Genomic DNA, 14,383 nt, shown 5'->3' with positions numbered 1-14,383 from the left:
ATAAACCACCTTCCCAAGCCAAGATTTTTTACCATCTATGTGGCCATCATACTAGGCACTCCCAGTATAAAATACCTTCATTTGCCTTATGTATATTCATTAGCCAATATTAACACGGCTTTTGGTTTTTCAATTTTGGCGCCATAGTGATGCAGGCAACAATCTGACATTTAAATGGACTGATGAATGAAAGAGCGGCTACTATTTGAGAATTCCCCTGATGCAGTCGGGGAGTTTCAGTTCACTTCAGAATAAGAAGTTTTAATTGAATACAGAAAAGTTAAAAAGTTAATATTGGCTGATGATTATATGTAAATCAAATGAAGGTATTTTATATCAGGAGTGCCTAGTATGATGGCCACATAGATGGTAAAAAAAATCTTGGCTTGGGAAGATGTTTTATGATTGCTTCTATGCTCTTCCTATGTTGCACCCTGATTATACCTCCTATAATTTTACACATGCATGGTTCACGCACTTTTATAAAAAGCCATTTCTGTAGGTAAAGCAGCACTTTGCCTGTATAGAAGACACTTTGGAAATTACTTTCTTTACGTACATGTATAGTATGGTAACTTTTAAACAGGTGCAAACGTTTGCTGGCTTGTGCCCATGGATGCTGATTTTGTATAACATAAGCACATATATGTGTGCATGCTATAAAATAGGCTGAGCATGTGGAGATAATGCGTGCAATTTTAAGTGGGTACACGCAAATCCCGCGTCCACCGTGTAAGGGCACGCATCCAAACCATTGCCGGTTTCACCAATCCATTCACAGTTCGGCCAGGTAAGGGATATGACTTGCAAACCCCCAAGGTTTAATAGCCTCCCTTTTCCACTGGACAGAAGACAATGTGTGATGGTAAATGGAACTTACTCTGAAGAGAGAGCAGTGTTGAGCGGAGTGCCACAAGGGTCAGTGTTGGGACCGGTCCTGTTCAATATCTTTGTGAGCGACATTGCGGACGGGATAGAAGGTAAGGTTTGTCTTTTTGCGGATGACACTAAGATCTGCAACAGAGTGGACATGCCGGAAAGAGTGGAGAGAATGAGATGGGATTTAAGGAAACTGGAAGAGTGGTTGAAGATATGGAAGCTGAGATTCAATGCCAAGAAGTGCAGAGTCATGCATATGGGGTATGGAAATCCGGAAGAACTGTATTCGATGGGGGGAGAAGGGCTGATGTGCACGGGGCAGGAGAGAGACCTAGGGGTGATAGTGTCTAATGATCTGAAGTCGGCGAAACAATATGACAAGGCGATAGCTAAAGCCAGAAGAATGCTGGGCTGCATAGAGAGAGGAATATCGAGTAAGAAAAGGGAAGTGATTATCCCCTTGTACAGGTCCTTGGTGAGGCCTCACCTAGAGTACTGTGTTCATTTCTGGAGACCGTTTCTCCGAAGGGACAGAGACAGGATGGAGGCAGTCCAGAGAAGGGCGACCAAAAAGGTGGAGGGTCTTAATCAAATGACTTATGAGGAGAGATTGAAGAATCTAAATATGTACACCCTGGAGGAAAGGAGGAGTAGGGGTGATATGATACAGACTTTCAGATACTTGAAAGGTTTTAATGATCCAAAGACAATGACAAACCTTTTCCATTGCAAAAAAATCAGCAGAACCAGGGGTCACGATTTAAAACTCCAGGGAGGAAGACTCAGAACCAATGTCAGGAAGTATTCTTCATGGAGAGGGTGGTGGATACCTGGAACGCCCTTCCGGAGGAAGTGGTGAAGACTAAAACTGTGAAGGATTTCAAAGGGGCGTGGGATAAATACCGTGGATCCATAAAGTCTAGAGGATGTGAATGAAGAGAAGAGGCATGGGGGTGGCTTGAGGGAATGATGGCTACTACCTGGAGATGAATATCCTTATTCAATAATGCGACTCCAACATTGCTCTATGCTTCAACGGCAAGAGGAAATATGGAAAAAAGGATTTGCAACCACATAAAAGCAGGGGAGTAGCTTGCTTGTTACGGCGGTTACTACCCCAAACCAAAAATACCTGATACTTTCAACGCAAATCCAGCATAGCTCTCTGCTTCAACGGCAGGGGAGCAAGTCTGATATTTCACTTTCATTGCAAAGCCAGCATAGCTCTCTGCTTCAACGGCAGGGGGGAATGAGGAAAGGTGAATCTATATTCAGGCAACAATCAACAAGGACTGAATTACATAGTCTGAATAAACAGATAAGCATGGGTGTAGCTTGCTTATTGCGGTGGTTAATACCCCTAACTAAATTAAGCTATTTCACTTAGATGCAGTTCCAACACTGCTCTCTAAATTAATGGCGGGGGTGGAAGGGAAATAGAATAAAAAAAGGTTACTAAGAGCCAAGAGAAACAGATAAGTATGTGAGAGAAAAAAAAAGTGTGAAAGCTTGCTGGGCAGACTGGATGGGCCGTTTGGTCTTCTTCTGCCGTCATTTCTATGTCATTTCTATGTATGTATCCCCGACCCTTAAAAACCCGCTGAAATGCTTACATTTTTTTAAATTCTATTACTTACACGCCATCCATAGCAGAAGTAAATTTATGCGGCAGGGGACCCAGGTGCACACTTGTGCGAGTCAGTACTTACATGCTGATTTCATTGTCAAATCCAGGAACACTCATGCCCCACCCAGACCATGCCCACATCCCGCCCCTTTTTGAAACTTTTTTTTATTTGTGCGCATAGTGAGAGATATGCGTGTATTCGGGCGGCTTTTAAATTCCTTTCAGCGCGCACTGGCCCAATTTGTGTGCGTATCTCCTGGCTTTTAGTGCGCGCAGAGCTTTTAAAATTCACCTGTACATATGTTTGGATCTTCCAGCTACGCATCGTGAAACGGTAACTTTCAATACAACTTTGGCTAGGTGTTTCACTTTTCTTTCCAAGACCTTTTCGGAATTCAGTAAAATGAATTCTGCATACAGGTGTTTTGCCGTAGAAGCGTGATCATGCTCACGAATCAACCCCATCCTATTCTGTTATGTGTTTTCCATTGGAACTTTGTTTTGTTTTCATTTTATTTTTCTCTTACTTGTATGGGTGATGCCAGAGTTACTCACTGAGCCACAAGATTTTCTTCAGCTTGGATACAAAGGCAGGGGAGAGGTTGTAAGAACAGTGGGAGGTGGTGCAGGTTCAGAGATGTGTGGCTAATTTTGTGTCAGCCCAAATGGTTGGAGGCAGCATCAGCTATGGTATCCCCTAGAAAAAAATGCTCTTAAGAACATAAATTGCCATATTGAGTCAGACCAAAGGTCTATCAAGCCTTGCATCCTGTTTCCAACAGTGGCCAATCCAGGCTACAAGTACCTGATAAGTATCCAAACATTAAATACATCCCATGCTACTGATGCCAGTAGTAGCAGTGGCTATTCCCTAAGTCAACTTGATTAATAGCAGTTAATGGCTTTCTCTTCCAAGAACTTATCCAAACCTTTTTTAAACCCAGCTACACTAACTACATCCTCTGGCAACAAATTCCAGAGCTTAATGGTGCATTGAGTGAAAAAGAATTTTCTCCTATTAGTTTTAAATGTGCTTCTTGCTAACTTCATGGAGTGCCCCTAGTCCTATTATCCAAAAGAGTAAATAACCGATTCACATTTACCCGTTCTAGACCTCTCAAGATTTTAAAGACCTCTTATCATATCCCCCCCTCAGCCGTCTCTTCTCCAAGCTGAACAGCCCTAACTTCTTCAGCCTTTCCTCATAGGGAGCTGTTCAATCCCCTTTATCATTTTGGTTGCCCTTCTCTGTATCTTCTCCAGTGCAATTATATCTTTTTTGAGATGTGGCGACCAGAATTGCACACAGTATTCAAGGTGTGATCTCACCATGGAGCGACAGAGGCATTATGACATTTTCCGTTTTATTCACCAGTCCCTTTCTAATAATTCCCAATATTCTGTTTGCTTCTTTGACTGTCGCAGCACAGTGAGCCGACAATTTCATGTAAGATGGTGTCCCGCAAAACCCGGGCACAAAATGATCTGTCCCTTTAGCTAGTGGTGCTTTCAGCTTGGCCAAGAGCCTGAGAAGTGACCCCAATAAACAGAAAAAAAAAGTGAGCAAAAACTTGCACAAAAAACACTGTTATTCATAAGACTTGCCTTACTGGGTCAGATCAAGGGTCCATAAAGCCCAGTATCCTGTTTCCAACAGTGGCCAATCCAGTTCACAAGTACCTGGCAAGATCCCAAGGGGTAGATAGATTCCAAGCTGCTTATCCAAAAAATAAGCAGTGGATTTCTGCAACTCCACCTTAATAATTGTTTATGGACTTTTCTTCCAGGAACTTGTCCAAACCATTTTTAAATGCAGCTACACTAATAACTTTCACCACATCCTTTGGCAACAAATTCCAGAGCTTAATTGTGCATTGAGTAAAAGAATATTTTCACTTATTATTTTCAAATGTATTATCTAGTAAATTCCTGTATGTCCCCTAGTCTTTCTACTTTTTGATAGAGTAAACAACTGATTAACGTTTACTCTTTCTGTTCCACTCATTATTTCATAAACCTCTATCATATCTCCCCTCAACCATCTCTTTTCCAAGCTGAAGAGTCCTAAAATCTCTTTAGTCTTTCCTCATAGGGGAATCGCCCCACCCCTTTTATCATTTTGGTGACTCTTCTCTGTACTTTATCTAATTCTGCTATATCTTTTTGAGATATGGTGACCAGAATTGCACACAATACTCAGATGAGGTTGCACCATGGAGCGATACAGAGGCATTATGATATTCTATGATATTATAATAACTGCTGTCATTCTGTTTGCTTTCTTGGCTGCTGCTGCACACTGAGCAGAAGATTTCAACTTATTATCAACGATGGCACTTAGATCCTTTACCTGAGTAGTGACTCCTAGTGTTGAACCTTGCATTTTGTAGCTATAATTTGGGTTACTCTTCTCTAAGGGCATCACTTTGCACTTGTCCACATTAAATTTCATTTGCCATTTACATGCCCAGTCTTCCAGTTCTGCAAGGTTCTCTTGCAATTTCTCACAATCCTCTTGTGATTTAACAACTCTAAATAATTTTGTGTTATTGGCAGATTTGATCACCTCACTTATTGATTCCCATTTCCAGGTCATTTATACATATATTAAAAATCATTGGTCCAGAACAGATCCCTGAGGCATTCCACTATTCACTTTTCTCCATTTGGAAAATTTACCATTTAGCCCTTCTCTTTTACCTTTTAACCAGTTGGCAATCCACAATAATTCACTGCCCCCTATCCCATGATATTTTAATTTCCTGAGAAGTGTCTCATGAGGGACTTTGTCAAATGCTTTCTGGATATCCAGATACACTATATCAACTGGCTCACCTTTATCCACCTGTTTGTTTATGCTCTCAAAAAAATGTAGTAGTTTGGTGAGGCAAGACTTCTGTTGGTTAAATCCATGTTGGCTTTGTCCCATTAAACTATGCCTATCTATATGTTCAGCAATTTTGTTCTTATGATAGTTTCTACCATTTTGGCTGGCACGGACATCAGACTCAGTGGTCTGTAGTTTCCTGGACCACCCCTTTATCCCATTTAAAAATTGTCATTACATTGGCAATCCTCCAGTCCTCAGATACCATAACGATGGTAATGATAGATGACAAATTTCCAATAGCAGATATGCAATTTAATTGATCATTTCTTTTAGCACTCTGGTCCAGGTGATTTGCTGCTCGTCAGTTTGCCCTAGTACATCTTCAAGGTTCACTGAGATTTGTTTCAGTTCTTCTGAATCATCACCTTTGAATATCATTTTTGGCATGGGTATATCTCTTACATATTCCTCAGTGAATACTGAAGCAAAGAATGAATTTAGTCTCTCTGCTTTGGCTTTGTCATCCCTAAGCTCTCCTTTTACCCCTTGATCATCTAATGGTCCAACAGACTCCCTCATAGGCTTTTTATCTCAAATACACTCCAAAAGGATTTTATTATGAGTTTTTGCATCCACGGCAGTCTTCTTTTCAGATTATCTCTTTGCTTTCGTTATCAATGCTTTGCATCTAACTTGCCAGTGCTTATGCTGTTTCATTTTTTCTTCATTCGGATCCCTTTTCCATTTCTTGAAAGGTGCTCTTGTAGATATTATAGCTTCTCTCACCTCACCTTTTAACCATGCCGGTAGTCATTTAGACTTCCACCTTGTCTAATATGCGAAATACATCTGGTCCGGGCTTCTAAGATGATAAATTGTAAACGTTAATGCCTGATCTAAATTCTTAATCTTTGCAGTTCTCCTTTCATTTTTTTCCTAACCATTTTCCTCATTTTATAATAGTGACTTTTTTGAAAGTTAATTGCTCTTGCAGTAGATTTCTTTAATGGCCTCCCTCCAATTTGATAATGTGATCAATATTGCCAAGTGGCTCCAACACTGTTACCTCTTACACCAAATCCTGTGTTCTACTAAGGACTAGGTCTAAAATAGTTTCCCCTTTTGTTGGTTCTTGTATCAGCTGCTCCGTGAAGCAGTCATTTATTTCATCTAGGGACTTTACTTCTCTAGAGTGTCCTGATGTGACATTCACCCAGTCAATCCTGGGGTAATTGAAATCACCCGTTATTACTGTGCTGCTGATTTTGCTAGCTTCCATAATTTCTTTTAACATTTCATTGTCTGTTCATTCTGGCCAGGTGGATGGTAATAAACCCCCACTGTTCTTTTATTCCCCTTTTCACCTGGAATTTCTATCCATAAAGATTAAATATTACATTTTGTTTACTGCAGAATTTTTATCCTGTTTGTCTCAACGCCATCCATCAATTTGATCCATCCTGTCATTTCGATATAATTTATACCCTGGTATCATAGTGTCCTATTGGTTATTCTCCTTCCACCAAGTCTCTTAAATGCCAATTATATCTACCGCTTCATTCAGTGCTATACACTCTCCTATCTTATTTTTTAGACTTCTAGTATTTGTATACAGACGTGTCAAAGTATGTTTTTGTTTGTGTAAACCTGCTCATCGTTTGCAGAGGGTAATTCAAAATCTTTCTGCTCTTTACTTCATCATCTAGTCCACTTTGGCATTTATTGCAACCTCTCTGCTGGGAGGCCCTAATTTTCCTGTTCTCTTAATATCCTTCAAAGGTACATCGTTCCGAACCATGCACTTCTGAGCAACTGTTTGCTTTCCTCCATCAACTAGTTTAAAAGCTGCACTCTCTCCTTTTTAAAGGTTAGTGCCAGCAGTTTGGTTCCAGTCTGGTTAAGGTGGAGCCCATCCTTTTGGAAAAGGCCCCTCCTTCCCCAAAATGATGCTCTATTCCTAACAAACCTAAACCCCCCTCTTCCTTGCACCATTGTTTCATCCACGCATTGAGACTCTGCAGCTCTTCCTATCTCTGGGGTTCTACAAATAAAACAGGGAGCACTTCTGATAATGCTACTCTGGAGGTTCTGGATTTCAACTTTCTACCTAAAATCTTAAATGTGGCTTCCAACACCTCCCTCCTATACTTTCCTATGTCATGTACCAAGACAGCCATCTCCTCCCCAGCACTATCTAAAATCCTATCTGTGTCATGCATGAAGTCCACTACCTTCGCACCAGATAGACAAGTTTACTAAGCAATCCTTACATCCACCAGCCACCCAGCTATCAACCTTCCTAATCGAATCACTAACTACAAGGGCCAACCTAAGCCTTCCCTCCTGGGCACATGTCCCTGGAGACTTATCCTTGGTGCGAGAGGATACTACATCACCTTGAGGGCAGGTTCTAGCTACAGGATTGCTTCTTGTCTAATCAAAGTGATGCTGTCCTCCAAGGCAGCATAGGAGCTGCCAGACTGGAGTTGTCTCTGAAGGTCTCCTCTATATATCTCTCTGTCTCCCTTAGCTTCTCCAGGTCTACCACTCTAATCTCCAGAGATCGGACTCATTCTCTTTGCACCGGGTGCACACATACAACCTCTTGTCAGATGGAGATAATCAAACATGTGGCACTCACTGATCACTATTGCCATATGTTTGATTATCTTCCAGCTGGAGATAATCATAGATATGGCAATTACTCTTTTGTAACTAAAGGTTACATTTTAAGGCAGAGCTACCAAGGGCCGGATTTTAAAAAGGTTACGCGTGGCGGGCCTATTTTAAAAAGGTCCGGCGATGTGTGTAAAGCCCCGGGACGTGTGAAAGTCCCGGGGCTTTACTAAAGGGGCGGGGGCAGGGCCAGAGGCCTGCAACTCAGCGGCCATTGCTGCTGTGTCGAGGGATCACGTGCCGGCAGCCTGCTGGCGTGCGTAACTTGCGCCTGCCCAGAGGTAGAGTAGGACTGGGGAAGGAAAGGTTAGGGGAACGGATGGGAAGGTCAGGTTAGGGGAAAGGGAAGTTCCCTTACAGGCCACTCCCGATTTCGGAGCAGCCTGGGAGGGAACGGGGGAAGGCAGCTCGGCTCGGCACACGCAAGGTGCACAATTGTGCACCCCCTTGTGCGCGCCGACCCTTGATTTTATAACTTGCGCGTACGTGTGCGCCCGCCGGGTAGCGCACGCACATGTAGGCCCGCGCCCACCTTTTTAAAATATACCTCTTAGTTTCTAGAGGGAGACTGTTGATCAGGCCTGATGGTAATTTTAGTTTTGATTTTCTGAACTTCCTTCCTCGGTGCCTTGTGGCGCATGTGGTCTCTTGCTTCTTCCATTTGCACAGGTTACTTGGAAGCTTTGTTGCTGATTGGGCAGCAGTCCTGGGATGCATTATGCACATTATTTGTTTTATTTATTTTATTTGTTTTTGTTGTTTTCTGTTAAATATGTTCCCTTTGCAGGACATTGAAGCCTGTACCATTACAAGCAGACTTGCAGGATTTTTGCGCATATGTTTCTAAGGTTCCTCTATCAGGCTGACCAATGGAAAAGGAGCCAGCTAGCAATCCTAATTGGAATAAACAAAATGAGCTACTTCCTTAGGTTGCTTCTTTAAGTTTAGAGAAAAAAAAATAAAGGGGGCGGGGGGAGAGAGAGAAAAGAAAACAGTTTGCTTTGCTGTATTCTGGTTGTTGTGCCAGAAGTTCCCAGATGTGGGTCTCGACTCAGGCAACACCTGCTCTCTCTCTAGATGAAGAAACCAGCACACAGCTGGGTGCTTTCCAGCTGCCGGTTTCAGTTACTGACAGGGACATCGGCTGTCTGCCTTGTCCAGCAGCAATTTTTCATTTCAGAGCAGGAGGAATTTTTCCACTGGTTTCCCAATCAAAACCCCTACACAACCTTAGAAACAGTAGCAAACAAGTCTTACCTTGAACTCATTTCATTTATTAAAGCTGCCTGAAATCAGAAGAATGTTTCCTAGTGCTCAGGATAAGTAAAGCTTAAAGTATCCATCCCCCCTAGATAGCCCTTTTCCTGTTCACGCCTCTTCTCGGTTGCCCTTTCCTCCTCCTGTTTCAGGATTTGTACATTTTCTTTTCTTTTTTTTTTGACAGCCTCATTGCTTGAGTCCATTCTTTTGTTGCCTCACGCCTTATTCATTCTTTGCGTGGATTGGTCTGACACCTGCATGGGGCTCCAATGAGGGAGAGCATAGCAGTGACCCTGATTTAATTTGAGCCGTGTCGGGGGTCGTGGTCTAGTGAGAGGAACTTTCAAGATGTGTTGCTCCCCTCCATTCAGGAATGATGTAAAATAACGACCAAGCACAGCTCTCAGTGATTTGAAATATTTTTTCTTTGCTGTTATAGAAACAAAGTACAAATTTTTCGTCTTCTGGTCTCTCAGCAGACTCCATAAACCTACTTTGTAATTTTTTTTAAGATATTATTTGCATTACTGTTTTGAACATAGAAGCCATTTATCTAAATTCATGTGCTACCCTATGAAACATTGGTACAGTGAATTGGAGTTGTACAACAAGATCTCTCATTTCACTGGGGCTACTGTACTCGCGGGTCTTTCTGGACAGCTCTTGATGTGCCATGCAAAGCCCAGTGTATTAGTTCCTGTGTCATATATGCGTGCAGTAAAGGTCAAGCATAAGTCACTGTACCAAGGGACATTCCGAGTAAGGAATGTAAGAACAGTGCGGTCAGTCACAAAGAAGTCATACTTTGTGTAAACTCCTGCACTCTTCAGTGGTTATACTGCTTGCCCAGTGTTTGTATCCAACCTACCCAGATCTCAAAGGCTGTGGTATATGAATGCCGTTTACTGTTCTGCATCCTTCTCAGATTTTGCATTGAGGAATTTTTCCAGTGTCTCAACTGTTGTTGAGTGTGTTCCTAGTGACATATTTAAACAACCTCTGTTGCCAACGCATTAAAGGTCTGAGTGATTTCCCATAATTAGAAGAGAGAAATAATTTCATTTTATGTTCCGTTTTCATTGGTGGTTCTTAATATTTTGGCTTCAATATGCATCTCATTTTTAGCCTACTTTTCAAAGGGAAAACAACTAAGGAAATTGCCATGGGTTTGCATGTCGTCCCCCCTCCACCCATATATCTTTTTTGTTTGGTGTACCAGCCAAACCAAATTCTCAGGACATTTTAGGAGGTGCAAGAGGACTCTGACTGGGCATTACTTTTGCGTGAGTGATCCACATAGACAAATGCACGCATCCCAGAAAGTAGGCACCATTAGTTCTGTGCAGAACCTCCACTAAGGAAAGACCACCTCGGAAACTTCTGTAAGGATGGATTATTGTTGTTTACTGCTAGCATGAACAAGGTTCCTCTTGGAAATGAAATTACTTATTCATTTATTGAAATCTCTTCGCCAAAAGGAATAAATGCCTTACAGCCAGCTGGGATTCTCACTGTTTTTCACACATTCCTTTTTCATGTTTTATCTGTGTATTTGCAGCCTTTCGCAATTATGAGTGGTATTTTTCATTTGAACTTGTGGGTTTAATATGTTCCTTTTGTCTTTATGTGTTTGACATACATTAGCAGGGCTTTTAGATTTCTAATTAAAAATTGACAAAACGTACTTTTTCTATGTGTCATTACTTTTTTCAAAGCAAGCAAACAAATGTATTTGGTTAAGGACTTAATTTGAAGTCTTTGTTGATGGAAGTTTAGTTCTTAGTAGTAAAACTTGTGAAAAGTTGAGTCGTTAAGTCATGTGTCTTGGGAGTAATCAGTTCAAAACAACAGTGTGTTTTATTTTCTGATTATTATTTTATTTATTTATTTATTTATTTATAGATTCTTTTATACCGCGGTACGTATAGACATACATTAATTACCCATTAATGTTGTTTCCCTTAGGTTTCAAATGTTGAAGCAAGAACTGCGCGGCTTACGTGGTCTCCCCCAGGTGGTCTTCTCAGTGGAGACAGACACAGTAATGGGCTACCGTACACCTACAGCTATGAGGTTGCCTTATCTGACAAAGGGAGAGATGGAAAATACAAGATCATTTATAGGTAGCCATGCTGATTTTACATTTTTACCTTCTTTATTTATCTTTTCTTATGTGGAATTAAAGTGGATAATAAGGATTGTTTTAAACCTGCAGATATGACCTGAAACAAGGGACTTCATATTTCAGTGGCAAAGATACTATTATGGTTCCTTAAAGCTTTTCTCTAGTAATGCATCAAATGAACAAAGCAAATGTGTTTAGACATGAATGGCGAGAAGGCTACTTTTCCAGTTTTCTTAGTATCCTTAAATTTTGCGAAGTAACGCATTACTAAATATAATCTACTTTGAAGTACCTGAAAAGCGAAATATAAATCAAATAAAATACATTACTGTTGTGGGTAGAAAGCTAGTAACGTTATATGGTGCCATGCTCAGGAAGCCTTGCAATAAATCAACAATATAACATAAATAGTGCATAAATCAATAGGAAAAGCATCAGAAGTAACTAAGTGAAATTAAGCAGAAGCCAATGTAATATGAAGGCTTCATTGTATCTCTGGCAAGGGATGCTTTGTGGTTGCACGCACTTACCCAAAGTGTTAGGCTAAGACTGGTGAAGGGCATCAAAGCTGCATTCTGCTCATGCAAAAGAAGGGGACACTAGCAGCTTTAATCAATTTAAATGTGCTGAATTTTCTGTACATATTTTTTAATGCCCGATTTGTTTTGCAGCGGTGAAGAATTGGAATGCAACCTGAAAGATCTAAGGCCAGCAACAGATTATCATATCAGGTGAATCTTGGCACTCTGCTTCCACTCGACGTTTGGATCTATCATGCCAACCATATTAAAAGTGAAGTTTGGATTGAACCGTATAAATTTTAGATTTGGCCTGGTAAATATGCCTCACCTCTGATTGAGCCCTCTCTTCTCTTGAATGGAAAAAGAGTCTTCGAAGACTTGAACATGGAGAAAGAATTTTTTTTTTTTTTTTAATATAAAGTATTCGCTAGTGTGTGCAAAACTATTAGGCTCTTCTTCCACTGGCTTTGCTTCCGATACATAGGTGGGAGCGATACACAGAGCAGGTGCATGACCTTGGCATCGTGACGCCATTTTGTGGGATGCTTCTGTCAAGTATGGAATCAATTTCCCGATGCCATCGATATCTATTTGATCCTTCATGCCACATCGTTGACATCGATACCTATACCGATGCCGTCGGTGCCTCCGTCATTGTTATCATTGCTCTGCCCGGGCCATCGACATTTTTCCATATATATTTTTGACGATACCCTCGAGGCCGCTCCATGCCGCCATCGATACCGTCAATACTGACATAGCACTTACACGCAATGCCCTCGCCTAAACACAGTGCTCCATGCTTGGGGTTTTTTACTAAAGCCCCGTATCAGCCTACGACACTACATAGTGCCAGGAGCAGTGCAGGCATGCTGACAGTCCTTCATCATTCGCCATCCATGATAGTGAGGGTGTCCACCTCTGCGCTGGGGATAGACCGGGCTGAGCACCATGGCACTCACTGTCACCGGTATGGTGATCATCTGCCACCGACACCATCCAGCACATCGGTGCTATCCTACGCAGTGCTGGAGAATGCCCGGGCCGAGCAACATTGCTACTACCACCACCACTGTTCCACACAACGCTGGAGGTCCTCCATGCTCCAGAATGACCGGACCGAGTTCCATGGAATTCTACACTGGCGTCACGATACATCGAGCCGCTGCAAAGAGGGTTGGGTTCATGAGTCATAATGGCTCCCCTGTACCCGAGCCGGGTTCATGAGTCATAATGGCTCCCCTGTACCCGAGGCGTTTCCCACTGACACCAGTGGTAGCGCCAGACACACCCAGCCTGTCTCCTCTGTACCTGCTCTACCATACCAGGTTACAGAGTTGAGACGGACGTGTACATCCTTCAGGCTATCCCTCAATGACTCCTGAAATCCACAGAGCCATCAATCTTCGCCGGCTCGTCCTTCTGCGATCTATGACGGATGGTAAGTACTCTAATCTCGCTTCAGCGACAGTCCCATTGAGACCTGTTCTCGAAATCGGGTCATATGGTTCGAAAGGTTCTAGGTCGTCTGGCCTTCTAAGAACCGTTGTAGTGTCACATATCGCTATTGCCAGCTATATTGGACACAATACCAAGAGAACCTCTCTACCAATCATTGGGGATTACATCAGACATCCTCCCGTTGTTAGCAACAGGACTCTGTACTGATTAATACTCTGGTTTCTGGTTCCTAATTAAGGACCGAAAATTCCAGATGCATTCGCTGATCTGCTAAACACGAGATTCAGCAAACACTGTCTCAATTGCATGGTATCTCTCGTCACCCAACATGTTAAGCATTTAGACTCAGACATATCCTACTGTATCAAGCCATGTTCCACTGAAACTGTATTTTACTAAAGAGTTAAGTTCTATGTACATAAATGTTTATAAGAGAAATGATCCTCAAAAAATAATTATATGTTAAATTACTCTCCCCTTGCTATGTTATCCCAGTTAACTCACCCTGTTACATGTAATCAACATGTAACAGGGTGAGTTAACATGTTGGGTGACGAGAGATACCATTTTACCTGCACCTTCTGAAGAAAGTTGATATTTCTGAGATCCAGGATAGGTGGAGAGTAACTACTTTCTGTTGAAAGAAAGAATAGTGAAATTAAAACTCCCCCAACCCCCTCTGTGCTTTGTAGCGTCCGGGGGACTGTACCCTGAACCTTGGTACAAAGTGGGGTAGCCGCTCTGATATCCAGCAAGTTGAGAGACCAGGAGGTGTCCAACTGGCGGGGCTGACGAAATCAGGATATCATGTAATCTCCCACGGGAGCGTAAGCGGTAAAAATCGCACCCACGTTTGTGTGTGCTATACAAGAAAACGTCGAGACCTGTCGCCACCTCGAGACCTGGCGACAGGTCTCGACGTTTTCTTGTATAGCACACACAAATGTGGGTGCGATTTTTACCGCTTACGCTCCCGTGGGAGATTACATGATATCCTGATTTCG

General features: G+C 42.1%; 1 protein-coding gene across 3 annotated transcripts in view; it reads left to right on the top strand.

Moving 5' to 3' along the window:
• The window catches only part of FNDC3B (fibronectin type III domain containing 3B), a 679,078-nt gene that overhangs the window by 518,979 nt on the left and 145,716 nt on the right, over positions 1 to 14,383 (top strand). For all 3 annotated transcript variants that reach the window (XM_029615068.1, XM_029615066.1, XM_029615067.1), the window contains exons 8-9: positions 11,238 to 11,395; positions 12,069 to 12,128. In XM_029615068.1, coding sequence (XP_029470928.1) covers positions 11,238 to 11,395; positions 12,069 to 12,128 — 218 coding nt within the window. The remainder of the gene's footprint in view (positions 1 to 11,237; positions 11,396 to 12,068; positions 12,129 to 14,383) is intronic.

This window comes from Rhinatrema bivittatum, chromosome 9 (assembly GCF_901001135.1).
Source record: "Rhinatrema bivittatum chromosome 9, aRhiBiv1.1, whole genome shotgun sequence".
Lineage (NCBI taxonomy): Eukaryota > Metazoa > Chordata > Amphibia > Gymnophiona > Rhinatrematidae > Rhinatrema > Rhinatrema bivittatum.
The sequence above is the reverse complement of the archived record's forward strand: the minus strand, read 5'-3'. Positions and strand labels throughout refer to the sequence as shown.